General features: G+C 35.9%; 1 protein-coding gene across 1 annotated transcript in view; it reads right to left on the reverse strand.

Moving 5' to 3' along the window:
* Positions 1-20,476, reverse strand: part of Iml1 (GATOR complex protein Iml1) — a gene marked incomplete at its 5' end in the record, with an annotated part of 444,528 nt that overhangs the window by 221,653 nt on the left and 202,399 nt on the right. The window contains one exon of the mRNA XM_090374757.1: positions 16,574-16,607. Coding sequence (XP_090230883.1) covers positions 16,574-16,607 — 34 coding nt within the window. The remainder of the gene's footprint in view (positions 1-16,573; positions 16,608-20,476) is intronic.

The following is a 20,476-nucleotide window of genomic DNA, read 5'->3' on the forward strand; positions in this document are numbered from 1 at the left end:
TGCTCCAATTTGTACAGCAGTCTTCCATGTGCAACAATATCAAAAGCATTCCTAAGATCCAACTATATGATATCAAAATTATTCTTTGCATCCAGTTCCTTTGTGACCACATCATAGTATCCAATCAAACTGGTCAGACAAGACTTCCCCTTAACAAAACCCATGCTGTGTCTGAAATATAACTGAAGTCTTGTCTGGACGATCCTGCAGTGCTTCTTTAACCAGTGTCTCCATTAATTTCCCCGGAACAGAAGTTCTATAATTACCTGTGTAACTAACAGGTCTGTAATTACTTGTGTCATCTTTTGATCCTCCTTTGTGAACTGGGATCACATTTGCACATCTCCAGTCTATGGGTACCTCCCCTGAGTCAAGGAAGCTCTAATAATTATGGCTAAGGGTTTGCTTACTTCCTTTGCAGCCTCCTTCAATATGACTGGATAGATCCCATCCACCCCCAGAGTGCCTTTCTTATGTTTATTTTCAACAATTTCTCCACCACTTTCCTCTCAGTTAGTACAAAATCATCTAGCTTCACTGGCAGAGTTTAATTCATCTCTGGCATTCCTCTCCCTGAATAACTCGCCATCAATATTTACATGTGTAAATATTGATGCAAACTACTCACTCAGTTTACTCACTCAGTTTGTTAGCTACCTGAGCAGGATCGTTGGTCCACTTGATATGCATCGATATCAAGTGGACCAATCTGATTCATCCTCTTCCTTCTAGAGTTTACATAAGTAAAGAACTCTCTGTTTTTCTTTGCATCCTTTGCCAAAGATTTCTCGTAATCTGCCTTTGCCTGCCTAACCTCCTTTGTGACTTGATTACAGACCAGTTTATATCTACCATAAGCTTCTGTGTCACCTATTAATTTATATGTATCCCATGCATTTTTCTTCTCTGCCACATGTCTCATTAGTTTATTTTACATTCATTTAGGCCTAAACCTTGAATAATATTTCTTAGTTGGTATGAAAAGCATAGTAGCTTCCAAGATTAATTATTTGAATGCTTCCCATTTAGAATATGCTGTTGGTAGCATCATCAGTTGGTCTCACTGTATAGAATTTAAAAACTGTATCAGAACACCGTAGTCACCTTTACAAAAGCAAAAATCCTTCCCTTTACCCTTGATGGTAGTTACCTCGAGTAAATCCCATACGAACATACTGTGATCACTGCCGCCTAGTGGTTCCTTTATCTGCAGATTCTTAATGCATGAAGAATCACTACTGATAATCGGATGAAGAGTATGTCTCTCTGGTTGCCTTTTGACCATGCTGCTGTAGAAAACAATCATCCAATGAATCCACAAAACCTTGCTAGTGTGTGAGTGACAAACCCACAAGTTCCAGTCAATATCTGAGAAATTAAAATCCCCCACTATAAGACAATCTGATTTACTGGCCCACTTTATTTCTCTGTACAGTTGTGCATTGCACTCATCAGAGTCATTTGCCTATAACACACTCCTACTCTCAATTTTGCTTTCCCAGCGCTTATATCACACCAAACTGACTCAATACTGCACTGTTCACCCATGTCAACTGGCTGCACTTCCTTAGATTTTATGCGTTTCTTAACTAATAGCATAATCCCTCCTCCCTTCCTATCTATACTTTCTGTACACAATGTACTCCCCAAATTGCAGTTCTGCATTCCTTGTATCTGTGTGACACCACATCTCTGATATTCCAACAATATCTGAGTTAGATGTTTTGACCAACACCTCAAATTCATAAAATTTATTTACTAAACTCCTGGCATTGGTGTACACGCAAGTATATATGCACCTGTTCTTATCCTTAGCTACCCTAACACAGTCATGTATTTACTTGTTTACTGAAATCTCCCACACTTGTTTTCCAGGCTGCTGCTTGTTTCAATAGAAAATTGTTTCCCAGCACATCCATTATGCTCCATTAGTCCCTATTTAATTTTACTGTTGAAAAAGCCTATTCCACTGTTCTCCTATTATTCCTCCTCTTGTTTCTGTTTAAAGTCACCTGGCTAAATTTCTTAATGTAAAAGGCTTCTTTTAGTTTTCTTTTAGTTTTAGTTTTCTTTTTTCATTGGCTTAAAGATCACCTCAAGCCCATACTGTTTACAGATTTTGTTTTTTTGCCAATACCTTTCATGTTCAGAATTATGCCACTGTTTTTAATCCATATTGCATGTTGTGCTATTATTTGTTGTTAAAATATTTTTTATATGGTTTGTTGATCAAATTACTTGAGTACCCATTATTTAATAATAATCCTTTAATAGTGCTGATTTCCTTTGCAATTTTTTTGTTGTTATTGCAAATTTTAAAATTATTCAATAATGTTTTAATAATACCTGTTTTAATTTTTTGCAGGTGAATAGATACAAAATTTATGCATTGGCCTGACTATGTCAGCTTTTTGTACACCTGAGAACATAACCTATCTTTCTCTTTAGTCACTAGAGCATTCAAAAAAGGCAAGGTATTACTGGCCTCAATGGTCTGATGAGTGCTGTTTAGATGTCTTTGAATTTATGTAATTCCTGTCCATGTGCCCAAATTGTGAACATCTCATCAATGAAATGGATACAAAGGGAAGGTGACCCACATAAAAGTGGCTCACCAGATGGCTGCTACTCAAAGTTCTCCATGAATAGATCCATGATAATTGGTGATAACAGAATCCCCATGCTGGGGCCTGACATGTATATTTTATCTTCAAACTTAAAATAAACTGGTTCTAAAGCTAATTTAATGAGATGAATAAGGGTTCTATTAGATAATATCTTATTGTTTTGTGAGACTCTGACTTCCCAACCTATGATTTTTCTTTCTATGATGTTAACAGCTTGAGCTACCGAATTTTAGTAAACATTAACTTTCTAAAATGGCTCCATTTTTTATGCATTCCTGTTTAATTACTTTGATGAATTCCTCTGAATTCTCTAAGTCCACATATAAGAGATTGGTGAAAAAACAAAAACAATCTGCAAAAGGTAGGGGCTTGAAGTAATCTTTAAGGCGGTTTATAAGATGGGAAGCTGGTTCAAAGATCTGACATTAGTGCATAAAAACAAGGCGCACAATATACAAAAATATGCATAAATGTGGCAAAGCATACATATGGCAAAGCATACATAGTAACAGTAATAATGTAATAGTGGCATGTGATGCAAGAAGGCAACCGTATGAGCTCATGTAGCATCAGCCAAAGCAAAAAAAAAATAAAAAATTTTCACACATCCACTCCCTCTAAAAGTTTGTCCAGTTCCTCCTTGAATTTATTTAAGCTATCAATTTCCATGACGGATGGAAGTTTGTTCCAGCAATTAACCACCTGCTGGCTAAAGGCAAACTTCTGCACATCTATTCTACAACTGTCTTTCCTCAATTTGAATTTATGCCCCCTCAGGTTCGTAATCTGAGCAAGAGGACCAGTTCATTCCGATCACCAATCTTGTTGCTTTTCTCTGTAGATGCTCAAGCAACTCCACATCCTTCTAAAATGAGGACTCCAGATCTGTATGCAGTACTCACGGCATGGCCTAATCACTACTTTATACAAAGGGATAATCACCACCTTTTCCTTACTAGCAAAATTCTTGTATATCATTGACAATATCCCATGACTTTCTCTGGCAGCCTGTCTGGATTGCTCAAAACTTCATATCTGACTGCACAATTACTCTCAGGTCTTTTTGATTTTCTGTTACCCTAAGTATGGTACCACACAGTTGGCACGTTTCTCTGGGGTTAACTTCTACCCATATGCAGTACTTTGCATTTGTCAATGTTAAACTTCAGTTGCCACTTCTCAGCCCATCTGTCCAAATTTTCTAGATCCTGTTGCAGTAGCTCACTGCCATTACTGTCATTAACAATCCTGCCAACCTTGGTATCATCTGCAAACTTCGACATTAAGCCGGACATACCTTCATCAATATCATTGATAAATATATATAAAACACAACAGTGGGCCCAACACCAAACCCTGAGGACTCCACTAATAACATTAGTCTATGAAGAGCAACATCCATTGATTACCACTCTCTGTCTTCTCCCACTCAACCACCCTTTTATCTATTGTAGCAACTTACCCTTAATACCATACATGCATATCAAAATTGATATATGATATGATATGATATGATATCAAATAATTATATGATATCAAAATTATTTTTTCCAATCCAGTTCCTTTGTAACCACATCACAGTATCCAATCAAATTTGTCAGACAAGACTTGACCTTAACAAACCCATGCTGTGTCCAAATTATTACTGCAGTCTTGTCTAGTGAGACCAAAAGAAAATTAAATATATGTATATATGAACACAACAAACACATAGCTAAAGGAAACACTAAAGAATCATAATTGGCAGAATATACCCTGTAATGCATTCAGGTACATAGTGATAGGAACTTTTCAGTAATGGGGTAAGGGACTTTGAAAAAATAAAAATAAAAGAAGACTTATATATTAAGAAATTTAGCCAGGTAGCTTTAAACAGAAACAAGGGGAGAAATATAGAGGAACTGTGTAATGTACATTTCAACAGTAAAATTAAGTATGGACTAATGGAGCATGGTGGGTGGGGTTGGAAAATGAGAGGCTATGAGAACACTAGACACTGGATTGGACACATGTCATACATTATAATGCCAGCAGTTAGAGAAAGGCTAATTTGTATCCTTGTTTGGACTAATTATGCATATGAACAAGAACGGGGTAAAGGATTTTTAATGTAATGCTTGTTTATTAAAATTATTGTAGTGTACAAAGTGTGTGAATAGTTTATTTCCGGATAAAGGAATATGCTGGTATAAAATTTTTAAAAAATTTATACACCGTTGAACACAATGCATAGAAACATTATGAATGTTTCTATAATGGTCATGAGATCACTTATTTTTATGGAAGGGCAGATATGTAAAATGTTTAATATATTCCTTTCAGTAACTATATATTTTGTATTGGAATTTTATTAAACTTGAATAGAAATCATGACTAAGACCAGAGCAGCAAAGCAAAAGGCTCAACCTAGGGGAAGTGCAGTGGCTCAGGAGAGAACTGAGGGAGGCGGTTGTCCTCTGAATCACAGTCTATTGAAATGCACTGCTTGTTTGATGTTTGTGGAGCAATCAGGAATGGGACATAATATTGCCAAGGGGAATGGCTTTGTGTGTAAACAATGTAAGGAGTGCAAGAAAATCAGGCGCCAACTCGGCATTGTTGTGGGCTTATATGAGAGCTTGAAGGACAGGGCGGAGGCCCTCGAAGGATTTAAATTGAGGGCCCATCAAGCTCTCAGCTGCCCACATCAATGCCAGAGCTTGCACTTGAACATCACGCAACACAGCGGCAACAACAGAGAGTGGCAACCCCCAAGGTAGAATGCACTGGTCCCAAAGGAACTAGTTGTTGTAGGTGACTCTATTGTCAGGGAAATGGGGAACATGTTATGCAAAAAGGATAGATGAAACAGGACCAAGGTATGTCTGCCAGAGGCAAAGGTTGATGACGTTGTAGGGCAGATATCATCCTTTAAGGGCACAAAGGGTGATATTGTTGTACACGTTGGCACTAATGATATTAAGAGTAGGAGACCAGCAGAATTACTTAACAAGTACAAGACAATGTTGAAAAAAAGCTGTGAGTTAGGGTTGAATTTGAAAGTGTCTGCAATTCTGCCCAGCGCAGACACGATAGGAGGGAGTATATGATGAGAGTCTTGTCGATCAATTTGGCCCTGGAGAGATTGTGCAAGGCTCAAGGGGCAGAATTTTTCTCAGCCTGGTCTGTGCTTGTTAACAGGAGAGATTGCTTCTACAGGGCTGGGATACACATAAATAGAAAGGGTGCAAGAATATCTGCTGATGCTATCGAGGCAGAGTGAGGTGGGTTGTAAAACTGCTAGATTGGGGGGGGGATACATGGATTAATAGATTAAAAATAGCCGCTGGCAGAGGTAAAAGTGATTCTTGCACTACTTCTATTGAAATGCAATTGGCAGCAGCCTGGAAAGCAAGGCAATGGGAATTTCCGGAACAGTTGGGAGTCAGTGGAACAAGTAAATACATGGGCTGTGTTAGGGTAACTAAAAGTAGAAACAGGTGCATGTATACCTGCATGTACATCAATGCTAGGAGTATAGTAAATAAATTCGATGAGCTTGAAGTGCTAGTCAAGACATCAAAGGTAGATATTGTTGGGATATCAGAGACATGGTGTCACACAGACATAAGCAGTGCAGAACTGGAATTGGGGGAATACAATGTGTACAGAAAGGATAGACAGAACAGGAAGGGGTTATACTGATAGTTAAGAAACACATAAAATCTAAGGAAATGCATCCAATTGATGTGGGTGGACAATGCAATGCTGAGTCTGTTTGGACAGACTCAGCATTGCATTGTCCAAAACTGAGAAAGGAAAAATGAGAGTGGGTGTGTGTTATAGGTGTAATGAATCTGATGAGTATAATGAGCAATTTGTGCAGAGAAATAGAGCAGGCCAGTAAATTAGTGTCTTATAATGGGGGATTTTAATTCACCGGATATTGACTGGAATTTGTGGCTTGTTCACACACACACACACTAGCAAGGCTTTTGTGGATTTATTGGATGATTGTTTTCTACAGCAGCATATTCGGGAGGCAACTAGAGGGAGTAATACTCTTGATCTGATTATCAGTAGTGATTCTTCATGCATCAAGAATCTGCATATAAAGGAACCACTAGGTGGCAGTGATGAGCTTGAAGTGCAGTAGCACTTCAAGCTCATCGAATTTATTTACTATACTCTTAGCATTGATGTACATGCAGGTATACATGCACCTGTTTCTACTTTTAGTTACCCTTCAGTGTGCTGAAGTAGGATTTACTCAAAGAGGTAACTACCATCAAGGGTAGTTACTAGGGTAGGGTTTTTGGATTCATAAAGGCGACTACTGTGGTTTGAGACAGTATTTAAATTCTATACGGTGGAACCAACTGATGATGTTACCAACAGCAAATTCAAAATGGGAAGCATTCAAAGAATTAATCTTGGAAGCTACTAGGCTTTTCATACCAACAAAGAAATATTGTTCAAGATTTAGGCCTAAATGGATGTCAGATGAATTAATTAGACATGTGATAGAGAAGAACAATGCATGGGATACATATAAATTAACATGTGACACAGAAGCCTATGACAGATATAAGCTGGTCTGTAATCAAGTTACAAATGAGGTTAGGCAGGCGAAGGCAGATTACGAGAAATCTTTGGCAAAGGATGCAAAGAAAAAGAAAAACAGCAAAGAGTTCTTTACTTATGTAAACTCTAGAAGGAAGGGGATGAATCAGATTGGTCCACTTGATATCGATGGTTCAACTGTTGATGAATATTTCGCATCGACATTCACACATGAGGAGTTATTCAGGTAGGGGAATGCCAGAGATGTATTCAACTCTGGCAGTAAGCTAGATAATCTTGTAATAACTGAGAGTAAAGTGGAGGAGAAATTATTGAAGATAAACACAAGAAAGGGGCCTGGGGTGGATGGAATCTATCCAGTTATATAAAAGAAGACAGCAAAGGAAATAAGCAAACCCTTACCTATAATTATGAGAGCTTCCCTGGACTTGGGGGAGGTACCCATGGACTGGAGGTGTGCAAATGTGACCCCAATCCACAAAGGAGGATCAAAGGGAGACACAGGTAATTACAGACCTGTTAGTTTAATTTCTGTTTCAGGGAAATTAACGGAGGCACCGGTTAAAGAAGCATTGCAGGATCAGCATTGGTTTGTTAAGGGGAAGTCTTATCTGACTAATTTGATTGGATACTATGATGTAGTCACAAAGGAACTGGATGCAGGGAATAACTTTGATATCATATATTTTGATCTTAGAAAAGCCTTTGATACTGTTGCACATGGAAGACTTCTGCATAAATTGGAGCAGTGTGGCATTGGAGGCAAATTGCTGCTATGTATAAAGGGATGGTTGAGTGGGAGAAGACAGAGAGTGGTAATCAATGGACACAGCTCTTCGTGAACCAATGTTATTAGTGGAGTCCCTCAGGGTTCAGTGTTGGGTCCATTGTTGTTTTCTGTATTTATAAATGATATTGATGATGGTATATCAGGCTTAATGTCCAAGTTTGCAGACGATACAAAAGTTGGCAGGGTTGTAATGATACTAATGACAGTACACTGCTGCAACAGGATCTATAAAAGTTGAGCAGATGGGCTGAGAGGTGGCAAATGAAGTTTAACATTGACAAATACTATATATGGGAAGCAGTAATCCCAGAGTAACGTATCAACTCTGTGGTACCACACTGACAGTGGTAGAGAATGAAAATTACCCGGGGGTAGTTGTGCAGGCAGATATGAAGTTTTCTGAGCAGTGCAGATGGTCTGCAAGAGTAGCTCATGGTGTTTTGTGAATGATATACAGGAATTTTTCTAGCAGGGATAAGGAGGTGATTATCCCCTTGTATAAGGCAATGGTCAGGCCACACCTTGAGTACTGTATACACGTCTGGAGGCCTCATTTTAAGAAGGATGTAGAGCTGTTGGAATGAGTACAGAGAAAGGCAACAAGATTAGTGAATGGAACAAAGTGTTGCACTTATGAAGAAAGGCTTAAGGTTTGCAAATTACAGTGTCTGGAGACTTGGCATCTGCGAGGTGATCTGATTGAGGTGTATAAAGTGTTGAATGGTTTGAGCATGCTCAATGCGGATGGAATTATTCCTCTAGCTCAGAATAATCACCTGAGAGGGCATAAATTCAAATTGAGGAAAGACAGTTGTAGGATAGATGTGTGGAAGTTTTCCTTTAACCAGCGGGTGGTTGATTGCTGGAACAAACTTCCATCTGTCGTTGTAGAAGTTGATAGCTTAAATAGATTCAAGGCAGAACAAACATTTGGAGTGAGTGGATGGGTGAAATAAGGGTTTTTTTTTTTTGTGGATGCTATATAAGCTTGCTTTCTTGCATCATGTGCCTTTGCCAATGCTAATGCTATACTGATGCATTGTTTATTTACTAGTGCAGCTGTGAATCTTCAACAGCTGTGGGTGCTACCCACAAGATGCAGAGAATGCTAGCATGTGGCCACTTCTGAGATCAATACCTTTGTACTAGATCAGGGGTGGCCAACAAGTTGATTGCGGTCTACCAGTTGATCGCGGCTTTAATTTCGGTCGATCATGACGAATTTTAAATATACTCGTATATAAAAAATAGATTAGTCAAAATCTAAATGTTATTAAAAAATCACTTGTATAAATGTATTGTAAGATCCTCTGGCTTTGTGTGTAAGGAATCACTGTTGTATACAATTTATGTTAATAAAAAATATTATTATGCGATTATTATTATGCGCCCCACTGCATACGCTTATTAAAATCCGGTGAACCACATAACTACTCTTGTCGCCACGCAGCCGCTAGTCTAGGCTTGTCTAGTGAAATTTCACGCAGTTAAGTTGTGGAGGGCACGTGTATGTGTCGAATTCTTATTTAGCTTACTTAATATTAATATCTGGACAGTACTTATATGTTAATTTGATTTGATTTATTAAGAGTGGGAACTAGAATACTTTTTTCTAATGATAAAAGAAAAATGTTGTTGTTTAATTTTCAATGCTTCCATGGCTATACCCAAAAAAATTGGGGTGGGTTGTGTATGGGGACACAACAGCAATCGTTTAAGGCGTGAATCCATCTTTATGTTATTAGATGAAGGGTAAAATGTAAATGAATAAAGTCTTGATGGTTATAAGTGAAGTATAATTTTATTTATCAAAGGCCGATGACAGAAGAAGTAAGATACATACGGCATAGTATTTCGATCGATGTTTCTTACAAAGGTTAAAGATATACAAGTGTTGCCCAGAGTAGTGGGCGATGTAGAAATGTACTTCAAGTTGAAATCACATTGAACTTATGAATTTTTCTTTCTAATGATATACGTTTCTTACATTTCTGTTCATATTTCCTTTGCAATTTTTTGACATTATGAAAATTTTCTTCAACTCAGCACACTTATTGGCTTATAACTTTACAAATTTTATTTTATTGGTTATTATCGCTAAATAATATTGTAGATTCTGTTATTCTCTACAAATCGACACCAATTTCAACGTCCTATCTCTTCGCAATCCAAAGTTACACTGCCCAAACGCTATGCGGGTTCACCATTTTCAGTGTTCACGCACAAGCACTACCCCCTCACCCCCACTACCCACCATTTTAGATACGAACATAAACCCCTCTATCCAACAAATTTTAAATCATTAGATCATCATTTATAGTTTACGAGATATAAGCGCGACAAATCTTGCCATTTTTTTGGTCACTACAGTTTTCGTAGAGACCCCCCTATACCGGACCGAATTTAAGGACATATTCACGTCAAAAAGGAAATTTAGAAAGGCACTCCATAGTAAACACCAATAGGATTTTTTGCCTAATAGTGACCTTAGAAAAAATAAATTAAAAATACAGGTGACCCCTGCTTAACGCTGATAATTCGTTCCGGAAAAACAGAGCGCTAAGAGAATCCGCACTAAGTGAGCTCCACATTCCCATAAGGTAACATATGTATTTGTGAGTTGCGGTCGGTGCCAAAGGATATTTCCTAATCAATAATAAACGGTAGTAAAAAGATGCACAAATGTTGGTCAAAATATTCTGCATTACATACGTATATAATTAATTATGTGGTAACTACTTACGTATCAAAATTAAACTTAAAATTCCAATTAAAATCATGAATTGAAATGATCTAAATTGATTTAATTTAATTGATAAATTTAATCATGAAAAATGTGTTGATTTTGGGTTGAACTTTGGCCCTCTTCCAAATAAACTAAAAGGGGTATTAATTTTAAATCCCCCAAAGCGTTACCTGGCATGTTTTTTTCTTCTTTCAATATGAAACTTCTTTTAGGCATTCGTTTTCACAAAAGTCCTGCTTCATCCATGTTAAAAACTTTTTGAGAAGTATAACACATAATACCCCTCTTCAATAATTTTAACAAGTTCTTTTTTGAAAGTTTCGGCTCCTTGATCTGCACTTGCGGCTTCTCCCTGGATTTTAAATCTATTCAACCAGCTCTTACTAGTTTTTAATGGTTCCACATTTTTTTTTTTTTTTAGGTGAGTTTTCTTCAGATCATTATATTGGCTAATCTCTCTCTCTCTCTCTCTCTCTCTTTTTTTTTTTTATAATATTTAACTTAACTGAATTCTACATTGGATATTATCTTCAACAAAATTAGTTAAAGTCTTTCCATTTCAATCCTAATAGCCGGCCTAGCCCTAGTTGCTTGCAGTGGAACAGTTATCTTTCCCGCTGCTAAAATTAATTCTTTTATTTTTTTTATAATTGTTCTTACAGTTAAAGTTGCAAGTCCTAAATTATGGCACACATCCGCTTGTCTTTGACCGGAATCGATTCGCTTCAAAACGTCTAATTTAATTTTCAAATTCAGTCTTTTTCTTACATTTATAGTCTTCGTACTGCACTCAGATGGTGTTACTTTTTCATTCTTATCGGCCATTATTAACTCTTCGAAAATGTAACTGGTTGCATTAATTATGATACAATATTCAAGTAAACTGTCTGTTACGCACAATGTCTAATACTGTACTGAGTGATGACTAGACTTCAGATAAATGTATATAACGCAAATATTACAAGCAATATAATTGATAATTTTTTTAAAATGTTGATCTCGGAACTACGTAACAAGTCACTGTACTGCAATTAAATTAGGGTGTGAGAAAATTTCACTGAGCGTGGGAAAATTTCTCAAGTCGGCGTTAGAAACATTTTAATGCTGTTTTGCTATTAATTTTCAAGCTATCGACTCCATCAAACGAAAAGATTTCGTTAAATATGCCAAAATGATCTGTAAAAGAGCGTTATAGTGATCTGTGACAGTGATAGTCAGATACGGGTTATAATATAAGAACAGCGTTATAGCGAATCAGTGTAAAGCGAACCGCGTTATAAAAGGGGCCTGCTGTACTTAAATCCAGATTATTTGCATAACAAAATTTCTATGTGACACCTAATTTACAATCTAAAGTAGTAATTGTAGCATCATTTAAAGTGAGTCATCTTCTTTCAAAAAAATGCAAACCATTTTCTGATGGTCAATTCATCAAAGACGCATTTTTTGAAATAACAGATTCTCTTGAAAATTTTAAGAACCAAAGTGAAATTAAAAGTGCTCCTCAAGGTCTGCAATTATCTCAAAATACTGCGATGCAACGCATCAAAAAATGAGTAAAAATGTGAGCTGCGTGCTGATATCGCTAATTGTGTGCCCTTTTCTTTACAACTGGATGAATCTACAGACATCAGTGATACAGCTGAATTGCTAGTTTTTGTTGGTATGTTTTTCGATGATTCTGCCACTAGAGAAAAACTGCTGGGTATGGTTTCGTTAAAAAAAAAATAACTAGAGGTCTTGATATATTTAACGCGTTCAAAAATTTTATTGAAAAAATTAAATTACCCCTATTTAAGCTCGTATCAATAACAACAGATGGAGCTAAAGCAATGACGGGGCATCTTAACGGATTCATCGCATTGTGCCAAAAGGATGATGAACTCCCAGATTTTTTTGAGTTACCACTGTATCATCCACCAACAAGTGTTAGCCAGCAAAAGATTAAATACTAAAAGTGTTATGGACATAGCTTTCAAAATCGCGATTTCCATCAGAGGACAATCTCTTCAAAGGAGACTTTTCAAAATGCAACTCGATGAAAATGAATCAGATCTGATATTACACACAGATGTGAGGTGGCTGAGTCAGAGTAAGTTTCTACAGAGATTTCCAAATTTGCTGAATGAAATTAATAAAATTATCGATCAAAGGGGAGATGATTATCAGTAGCTACAAGATACGGAGTGTTGTGTGACCTGGCTTTTTTGGCAGATTTCACCAGTAAATTAAGTGATCTGAATTTGGAATTACAAGAAAAAAATAGAAATGTGAGTGACACGATTAGTAGTATTTCTGCATATAAATATCAATTTTTGGCAATGGCTAAGGATCTCAAAGGGAAAAAAAAAAAAAAAAAAAAATCGATCATTTTGCAAATATGTAAGATCATTTGCAAAAAATCCTGTTTTTGAATTTAATAGTGAGAAATATGTTTCTGAAATTGAGAAAGTTCTGGATGATTTTAAAACCAGATTCAGCGATTTGAAGACATTGTTCAATATATTTCTTATCCATTTAATGTCGACTTAGATACAAAACAAATTGCAGAAAAAATCGTTGAGATTTTTCACATGGAGAAAATATTACTTGAAAATGAAATTATTACATTGGAAACGATATCTTCCTAAAAGCCAGATCATCAGAAAAAGACTTTTGGAAATATGTTTGCAGAGAAAAAGTACTCAAAGTAAAAAAATGCAGTGAACTTTTAAATTCCTATTTTGGTTCTACATATCTGTGTGAATCGGCCTTTTTGTATTTGAAACAAAGACGAAGAGTCACTCTACTCTTACAGACTTGCATACAGAAGATTCTTTACGGTTGGCCTTATCACAGTACATCCCTGATTATGAAAGCTTGGCAGATGACATTAAGACACAAACTTGACATAAATTAAAAATTTAAATATGTATAAATTTAAAATAAGAATTCTGAATTGTATTTAATTTTAAAATTTATAAACAACATTTTTCAATGTGTGTTGATTAACTTTTTTAACCATGTGCAATGAAATTCTTGAGATGGTAGATCGAGGCACATTTTGAAGAAAAAACAGTAGATCGCATCACAAATTAAGTTGGGCATCCCTGTACTAGATGATTGTTAACTATTTCTTTGCATTGTTTACTATTGCTTTTCGTTCATTATTCTAATAAAAAAAGCTAAAGAAGAATGTATTCCATGTAAAACTTCCCCACTTGAAAGTTCCTCATCAGTTAACCATAACAGATTGCAATCACACATTCATTCTGACTGCTAACTCATAGCATTTTTTCAGCATGCCTCTCATACTTATCCACTAGATAGTGTGCAATTAACATTTAATTCCTACATGAATAATAATAATCTTTTTTTTTAGATTCCTAAAAATTGACAATTTGTTTGTTGCATCCTCAATTTTCATCCAGACAAATACACCCTGGTTTTTCTGGCACATATTCTCTGCCTATTTTATTACAAAAAATATCGTTTCCCTTACAAAAGAGCCCTCCAATAAAACTACATCCTTCTGGATCAGTGTATTTTGAATTTCATAATTTTTCTTAAGGACTGAATGATGTGTAGGACATCAAATTCATGACACAGCATAAACATTTTTAAGTCGGAAATCTATTTCATATTCTTATATTCCATCTGTAAAACCTGATCTTAAGGTTATTATTAAAGAGAAGCAGAAGGAAAAGCAAAGAGAAATGCAGTGAAGATATAGAGTATCTCCTTGAGGAATATCATTTGAAATGGATTTTTTAATTGTACCATGGGCTTGGAGAAAAAGCATTCAATTAAAAAGAGGGGAATTAATGGAAAAGAGAATGCCAATTCCTATGCAGTAGAAAATCTTCAGAAATTAGACATAAGTCTAGTTCATCCCTTTAATTAATAACTTCTATGGAAAGAAAAGAAGCTTCAATCAGAATAGTAATAGCTGAAATGTCCTACCTCCTATAATGTACATGAGATGAATCAGAAGAAAGGATTTGAGAAGTAAGAGGTAGAAGGATGTGCCTTTGAAAAAGCTTGAGTGGGTGATGGAGAGATAAAGTGAATTGATGCAAATCTGACCAGCTGTAATTTAGCCTTTTTTGGGAGATTAAATGTCTTCAATGAAATTGAAGACATATAATCAAATGAAATCGAAGATTAAATGTTTTAAAAAAATGTTTCAATTCAATTAAAAACTTATATTTTTTCAATTTAATTATTTATTAATTAAATTATTAATTAATTTATTATTGATTATTATTCAATTTAATTAAATGTTTTCAATTTAATTACTGAAAACATTTAATGATAGATAATTACTTTGAGTTGCATTAGCATTAGTTGAGGCATATGTATGATGCAAGAAAGCAAGCTTATACAGCATCAGAAAAAAAAAAAAAAAAAAACCCCATCCCATTTCGCCCATCCACTCACTCCAAATGTTTGTCTAGTTCAGCCTTAAATTTATTTAAGCTATCAACTTCCACAACAACAGATGGAAGTCTGTTCCAACTATCAACCCCCCACTGTCTAAAGGCAAACTTCTGCACATTTATTCTACAACTGTCTTTCCTCAGTTTGAATCTATGCCACCTCGGGTTCTTAATCTTAGCAAGTGGAAGTATCCCATCAGCACTGAGCCTGCTCAAAGCATTCAAGGCCTTGTACACCTCAATCAGATGACTTCGCAGATGCCTAGTCTTCACATGCTGCAACTTACAGAATTTAAGCCTCTCCTGGTAAGAGAACCTCTTTGTTCCTCTCACCAATCTTGTTGCTCTTCTCTGTATTCGTTCTAGCAACTCTACATTCTTTCTAAAATGAGGCCTCCAGACCTCATTTTAGTACCAAACAGTTGGTTATTATTGTCATTTGGTTGTTTTTTAAGGAGCATTAGTAACTAAGGCCATATTGCTCCGGGGATATGTGGTGGTCATTCCGCATCCTCTGTATTTGGTGGTCACGGGCTCGAACCCCAGTCTAATCAAGAAGTGTGTGTGCTACACACTGCTGCTCCTGCCCACCTGGCTACGGAGGTGCCCACACAGTTAGTATGTTTCTCTTGGGGTGCTGCTACCCATACGCAGTACTTTGCATTTGTCAATATTAAACTTCAGTTGCCACTTCTCAGCCCATCTACCTAACTTTTCTAGATCCTGTTGCAGTAGCATACTGTCTTTGCTATCATTAACAACCCTGCCAAACTTTGTACCATCTGCAAATTTGGATTAAGAATGATTGATTATTATTGTATTAAGAATGATTGATTATTATTGTATTAAGAATGATTGATTATAATTATATTAAGAATGATTGTAGTTAGTGTGCTCCAAGCATTTTGTGCAAAGATGAAGCAACAGTTGGGCAACATAATGTTAATTTTAGTAGTTTATTCAGTTGACTGCTATCTTGAGAAGTTGGAAGGGCATTTGATTCTTTGAATACAAATACTAAAAATATTTTGTCCCCCAAAGAGATGCATTCAAAAAAAATTTGCATGAGCAAGAAGATGGATAGCACACTTGTTATTTTATAAAACTATAGCAATACTTCTTCGAATTCTAACATAATCGATGATACAGATTGAAGGTATATCATAATTTTGATATTCCATACTGAAGGAATATCAAAATTCAACTACAGTTAATCTAATATACATTTTAATTTTTAATTTTACATTTTTCTGGTATACTTCATGGGCCAGTGTAATTGATAGGTGGTAACAGTGGGTTAAAAGTTTTGGGGCTAAAATTCAGCCAGCTGCATTAAAATTTGGATTCACTAATTAAATAATCGATATTATAAATATATTTTTGTAGTTTGCGAGACCATTAAGTAAGATATTGAGTAAGATATACTTGCAATTTTCTTTCATCTTGTCCCGGGCAGTTTTAGGCTAAACGAGAAAATTATAATTATATTAGAGATGCATAGACACACATTGAATATGTATTTATTCATATAATATACTTTACAATAAATAGCTTGAAAAGCTTCATACCAAGGAAAGGGTTAAATACAAGGAAACAACACATGTACCATGCTAGACCCATACAACCCATTGTATTAGAAAGAAACAAGTTTTTCCAAGATGGCTCTGATAATGCAAGGCCTTCACCATGAGTTATAAATTTAATGACTGGCATGTGGCCTTGAGCTAAAAATAATAGGTTAACACATTAACTTGCATTATGGAGTGAGACCCACCTGACTGTAAGAAATGTTTTCTTCTAATTTGATGAAAGAAAAACTGGGTAATTCTGTCAATCGTCCTTCACCAGCAGCTAATTAATTCAGCCCACAGTGAGAAGAAAGCCCAAAAACCTATCTGCCCGCCCCAGTACAGATTGACTTAACATATAATTTTTGAATTTTGTTTGGAAATGTCATTATACATTCATAACTAGAAGTACTGCATATTTTTACTTCTCATATCTATTCCATCTTGAACCTGCTGTATTTCAGTATGAGTGTGTACTGTATATAATTCTATTAATACCTGCCATCCATCCTGCATTGCCAAATTATGATTAATTTTATCTTTCTTATTGCATTGTCCATTTTTTTTTTTTTTTTTTGCCCTTCATTTGGCATATTGTGTCATGATGCTGAATCACATGATGACTTTTGTTATTCAGCACATGACAATATGCTATTTATATTGATACTGGGTTGCATGCTTTGTAATTATTAAAAAGACAATCTGCCTTGAAATATAGTTTTGTACAGTTTAATAAATATTTTGTTATATTTGTATGGATACAAGAATTTATTGAAGTTAAAAGCTTTGCTTCTTCAAGGAGACCTTGTCTGACCACAATCTAGTATGGTATTAGGAGACAGTCATGAAAGAAATGAATGTATGAAATAACTGAATAAATTACTTGGATTTTAGAAGGGGTTTCGACACTCCAGGTCTAGTGCACAAGTTGAAAAAAGAACGAAATTGGGGTAAGGTCTAATATGGACAGGAATTGGTTAACTGAAAGAATGATTATAAATGAAAAGATTTATATATAGACCAGTGTAACAGGTGATATATTTCAGAGTTGTGTTAGGGCCACTAATGTTTTTAATTTTCATTAATGATACTGACATTAGTATTAAAAAATAACAAATGCACTGATGGAATAAAATAAGCAAAAGGCAAGAAGTCACTAAGAGCTAAGAAAATGGACAAGGAATTCTACTCATATGTAAATACAAAAAAAAAAAAAAGTAAGATAGGCCAAAAATCATTGAACAATCTCTAGTACAGTGGCAAATGAGTTAATCATCACTGCTTTTCACTACCTTTTTTGACCTAGGGAAAACAATGATCCTGATATATGATCTCTGAGAAGCGTCTATCAGAAAAATTACTGAGGCTGAAGAAGAGTAAGTGGTCAATGGTGTATATCCAGTGATACAAAAAAGTGACATGTGAATAAATCAAATTGTTATGAATGTTAATAAGATCATTAGATTCTGGGATGATCGCCTTGGATGAAGTGCTAATGTCTCCTCAGTTCATAAGGAATGAGCTAAAGACGTGATAGGCAACTACAGAACAGTGAGTCTGACTCTGTGGTGGGAGAAAGATAATGAAGTCTATGATAAAGAATATGGGATCATCCCAAATGGAATCTTAAAGGGACCACAATGTGGGCTCATTAAGGGGAAGTTTTACTTCTTTCTCTCTCTTTCTCTTTAATGGGTTAATTACTATGATGAATCATAACACAGTTGGATGTAAGAAACAACTTTGACATTATATACCATGATTCTAGTAAATCTTTTCAATACCGTTCCCATTGCAGGTTACTGTATAAACCAGAGCAAGATGGGATTACAGGGATGATCCTCGGGCGGATCAGGAAGTGGCCGAAGAACAGGAGACAGAAGATAGCCATAAATGAGAATACCTTAAGTTTAGACTGGTGTAGCAAGAGGTGTCTCTCAACGATTGGTGTTAGTGCTCCTCTTGTTTCTAATTTTCATTAATGACTCTGACAAGGGAGTACAGGGAATGCTTGGTCCATTTACAAATATAATCTGAAAAATGGTTTAATGCTACTGAATCATTTGGGAAGGAGGAATTAAGGTTTTCTAATGTGAGAAGCTTAGGGGCTGCAATACACATTCAATTAACATTCATTTAGAGAAACACTGCAAGTTTAGTCAGTATTACTGGTAAGTTATGGCTTGAACTTGAAGTATCTAAACTTAGCTTGAAAAACTGCTTGCTAGAACATATGAAAGAAATGAAAAGTAAAAGAAAGAATATAAAAGAATGATGGAACTAAAAAATTTTAATTATTATTTTTTTTAGTTTCATCATTCTTTTACCATATTTTTCTTTTCATCCCTTTCAAATATTCTAATGAGCATTTTCGCAAAGGTAAATTTAGATACTTCAAGTTACCTATGTGGCGCAAGGGCTACATAGGTCATATTGCACCTCCCAAATCATTTAACTTTACATATAAAAACTGCTTGAGCAGCAGTTATAAATGGTCATTTATTTTGAATTTGTTTTAAATAGTGAAAGAATTCAGAGAGATTTGCTTCTTTATCTATGATGCTATTGAGAGACAGAGGTTGTTGTAGATCTGAAATCAAACTAAAAGACGTAGGAGACCGGCAGAATCACTTAACAAGTACAGGTCACTGTTGAACAAAAGCCGAGAATTGGGGTTGAATTTGAAAGTGTCTGCAATTCTGCCCAGACACGATAGAAGGGAGTATATGATGAGAGCCTTGTTGATCAATTTAGCCCTGGAAAGAATGTGCAAGGCTCAAGGGGTAGAATTTTTTTCAGCCTGGACGGTACTTGTTAACAGTAGAGACTGCTTCTATAGGGATGGGTTACACTTAAATAGAAAGGGTGCAAGAATATTTGCTGATGCTATCGAGGCAGTGTTAGGTGGGCCAGAAAACTGCTAGCTTGGGGGGGATACAAGGACTAATAGTTTAACAGTGGCCGTAGGCAGAGGTGAAGGTGATTCTTGCACAATTTCTATTAGAATAAGTAGTGACCTGGAGCGTGGGGTGTTGGGGGTTTCAGGGACGGACGGCAGTCATCCTGAAATAGGTGGGTATATGGGATGTGTTAGGGTAACTAAGAATAGGAGTAGGAGCATGTATGCTTGCATGTATACCAATGCTAGAAGTATAGTAAATAAATTTGATGAATTTGAAGTGTTGGTCAAGACATCAAAGGCGGATATTGTTGGGATAGCAGAGACGTGGTGTCACACAGATATAAGGAATGCTGAACTGGAATTTGGGGAGTACAATGTGTACAGAAAGGATAGAAAGGGAGGAGGTGTTATGCTGTTAATTAAGAAAAACATAAAATCAAAAGGAGTGCATCCAGTTGATATAGATGAACAGTGCACTGTTGAGTCAGTTTGGTGTGACATAGCGAAAGCAAAAATCAGAGTAGGAGTGTGTTATAGGCCTAATGACTCGAATGAGTACAATGAACAATTGTACAGAGAAATAGAGTGGGCTAGTAAATCGGAATGTCTTATAATGGGGGATTTTAACTTCCCAGATATTGACTGGAACTTGTGGGTTGGTCACTCACACACTAGTCAGACTTTTGTGGATTTATTGGATGATTGTTTTCTGCAGCAGCATGTTCGAGAGGCAACCAGAGAAAGTAATACTCTTGATCTCGTTATCAGCAGTGATCATTCGTGTATTAAGAATTTGCAGATAAAGGAACCACTAGGTGGCAGTGATCACAGTGTACTGATGTGGGATTTACTTAAAGATTTA

The sequence above is a fragment of the Mastigoproctus giganteus genome, chromosome 5 (genome assembly GCF_048544385.1).
Source record: "Mastigoproctus giganteus isolate SK-2022 chromosome 5, ASM4854438v1, whole genome shotgun sequence".
Taxonomy (NCBI): domain Eukaryota; kingdom Metazoa; phylum Arthropoda; class Arachnida; order Uropygi; family Thelyphonidae; genus Mastigoproctus; species Mastigoproctus giganteus.